General features: G+C 54.6%; 1 protein-coding gene across 1 annotated transcript; it reads left to right on the plus strand.

The window, feature by feature from the left end:
* Positions 1-541: 541 nt before the first annotated feature.
* FAM84B (family with sequence similarity 84 member B) lies at positions 542-1,429 on the plus strand. Its single transcript, XM_015421741.1, has one exon. It carries the CDS (start codon positions 542-544, stop codon positions 1,427-1,429), a length of 888 nt encoding a protein of 295 aa, XP_015277227.1.
* The last annotated feature ends 1,863 nt before the right edge of the window (positions 1,430-3,292 follow it).

Consider the following 3,292-nt stretch of genomic DNA (forward strand, 5'->3'; position numbering starts at 1 on the left):
TTAGGGTTGGGGACAATCCCTACCGGCACCCAGTAGAGGGGTTTTCTCCAGGTCGGCTACGTCGACTTCGGTGTCACTCGGCTTCTGGCTCCTTTTTCTGGCGGTCTTTCCGTGGCGGATAGGTCGGGTACATTTTATGGCACAGATGGCCCGGCCCACTCATTTATGTCAAATTCGGCCCTCATAATAAATGAGTTCGACACCTCTGGTCTAGATGTAGTGGTGTGAGTTTCACAAACTCCAAAAGTACAAGATGGTCCTTCTCTGCAGTTCCCTCCATGCTCTTTGCCCCCCTGTTGGTGAGGGTAGAGCATCTGTTTGGCGTGTGGGAGGTCCCAGGTTCAATCTCTGGCATCTCCAGTGAAAAGGACCATGTGATAGGTGATGTAAAGAACCTCTGCCCTGAGACCCTGGGGAGCTGCTGCCAGCCCGAGTCGGCGACACTGGCTTTGATGGACAGATGGTCCGACTCACTATAAGGCAGCTTCATGTGTTCAGCTTCATGTGTACTAATGCCTGTTTTGGTTTTGCTTCAGCAGGCATGGGGAACCAAGTGGAGAAACTGACCCACCTAAACTACAAGGAAGTTCCTACAGCCGACCCGACGGGCGTGGACCGAGATGAGGGTCCGAGGATCGGGGTCTCCTACATCTTTTCGAACGACGACGACGAACTGGAGCCGCAGCAGGATTCGGGGGTGGCGGATCGAGCCCGAGAGCACCCCTCTTCTCAGCCCTATGACCCACAGCTGCACGAAGTGGAATGTTCGGTCTATTACCGCGACGAGTGTATCTATCAGAAGAGCTTTTCTGGGGATGACACACTTCCGGTGGAGGTGGATGGTGGCGGAGCGGGGCCCCTGGCCACCTACACCCCGGAGAACCTTTTGAACAAGTGCAAGCCGGGCGACCTGGTGGAGTTTGTCTGCCAGGCCCAGTACCCTCATTGGGTGGTATACGTTGGGGATTTCCAAGTGGTCCACCTGCACAGGCTGGAAGTGGTGAACAGCTTCCTGACGGACGCCAGCCAGGGCAGGAGGGGCCGCATCGCCAACCAGCTGTACCGTTACAAGCCGCTCAGCCCGGCCACCGTCGTGCAGAACGCCTTGGACCAGGTAGGGTGCAAGGACCGGGATCTCAGCTGGAGGAACTCGGAGTGCTTTGCCGCCTGGTGCCGCTACGGCAAGCGGGAGTTCAAGATCGGCGGGGAGCTCCGCATCGGCAAGCAGCCCTACCGGCTGCAGATCCGGCTGGGCGACAAGCGCAGCCACACGCTGGAGTTCCAGAGCCTGGAGGACCTCATCATGGAGAAGCGGAGGAACGACCAGATCGGCCGGGCGGCCGTCGTCCAGGAGCTCTCCAGCCACCTCCAGGCGGCCGAGGAGGAGGAGGATTGCCGTGACCCGGGCGACCGGACTGCTGCCGAGTAGCGGCCCGTGCTCGAGCGGGCTGCTTAGCCCGAGTGACGGGGATTAAAACTGAAGGCTGCGAAATTGAGCTGTTATAAGCCCTCTGGGCTGCTTCAGTGCAGCTTGGCTCCAATCACATGTGAAGGGATGGGGGGGGGACCAGGGGAAAGCTGATTAAGTGTCAGTGCTTCAGCACTTAACTCCTGCAGTGCTGGACGGAGCCGTCAACTTTCCACGCTAAAGGTTAAAACTCAGGGAGACCTCCCCCACGCCCTCTGTTGGGCAGAAGCATATCCCCCTAAATCTCTTCCTCATACCAGAATGTCCGGGCCCGCTCAGGCGTAAAGCCAGCACCCGCTCCAGAGGGCCTGATGAAATCTCATAGCTGGGAAATTGCTGCTTTCCGTTCCCCTCCCTAGTTTGCGTTGGTATTTCTGGAATCTCTGTGTCCTTAGGCCTTACCGGCTGTGATCGCCAAGGCCACCTTTCCAGCCTTCCCAGGATTTAATGGCTAAGTCACTGTTAACTCTGTGTTAATTGGGTTGGCTTTTTTTAAAAAAAAGAAAGACGTGAAGCATCTTGGGAGGTGGGAGGGGAGCTTTAGAGAGGGGTGGCGCAGTTTCTTTGTGACGTGGCTCTGAAAGTAAGGAGGCCCTCCGGATCTTGGTTCCTGCGAAAGGGCCTGAGACGTCTCAGCAGAGGAGAGTAACAGGCCGCAGGCTGGACTTCACTGTACCTTCTTATTCAGCAGCACTGAAGGGAAAAATAGGTCACCACAGCCTTCCTTTGGGTGGCGCTGTGGGGACTTGGAAAGCATCTCTTGGTTTTGGTGGGTCAGGCCACGCCAAGAACTTCAGCAGGCACTGTAGGTGCAGCCCACAGATAGGTTTAAACTGTGTACCTGGGGGAGGAGGGGTAGATCCACGTAACCTGGTTGTTAGGATTCGTTTGGTTTCAGGTACCATTTGGGCACACCTTTTAGGCTACAAATGGGAATTTGGTGTTAAACCGGTTTAAATCACCTTGGGTCTCTCCAAGAACCTGGTTGTTAGAGATTCCTGGTGTACATGGGAGAGTGGGGTAGATCCACATAACCTGGTTGTTAGGGTTCGTTTGGGTTCAGATACCATTTGGGCCACACCTCTTAGGCTACAAGTGGGAATTTGGTATTAAATTGGTCTCAATCGCTTCGGGTCTCTCCAAGAACCCTCATCTTGAAGCCGAGTCACAACTTCGGGAGACAGTTGACTTGTAGGCTGTTGGCGATTTTGGGTGAGGCCTGGCGTCGCCTCCCATTTCACGGTCCCACGGAAGCCGCTTCTTTTTCAAAGTTTCGTTCCGTTCCCCCCCCTTTGCCCCTCAGTAAACATTGCAAATTGTAGACATTCTCTCCCTTTGTGTAGAGGCTTGGAGGAGGAATTGGGTTACCTCCGTGTGAAGCCATTGTGCGTTTTCAAGCTCAGAAAAATTCTTTTCTGTACCCACTCCAAGTAAATCCCCTCGAAGGGTAAAGCTCCAGGTTCATCCTCTTTTCTTTTTCTATTCTGTTCTTTGTCTTTTTTAAAAGTCGTCCCCTACCCCCGTGGGCTGTTGCTTGCTGGGCAAAGAAAGGAAATGGGAACAACTGTGTTCCTTTTGGTTATGGGTTTTTTAAAAGTCCCTCAAGTACTTTTCACCAAGTAAACACCGTTGGGGGGGGGGCGGCCCCCTGCAACACCCTTCTGTCCTGTCTGCTTAGACCCTGCTCCTGCATAGTACGTGGGCACAGTTAGATTAAGTCCTGCTCCTGTGTAAACCCTTTTGTTTACGTAGGAGCCACGCTCGGCGGATCACTCTCTAGAGGCGCACTGCATTCTGTTTTCAAGCCTGGGGGGGGGGGGGTGT

The sequence above is a fragment of the Gekko japonicus genome, unplaced genomic scaffold, assembly GCF_001447785.1.
Source record: "Gekko japonicus isolate JY-2015 unplaced genomic scaffold, Gekko_japonicus_V1.1 scaffold3726, whole genome shotgun sequence".
NCBI lineage: Eukaryota > Metazoa > Chordata > Lepidosauria > Squamata > Gekkonidae > Gekko > Gekko japonicus.

What these genes read in the sequence shown, in the direction of transcription:
- FAM84B (XM_015421741.1), top strand. Translation starts at nt 542, where the DNA reads ATGGGGAACCAAGTGGAGAAACTGACCCACCTAAACTACAAGGAAGTT.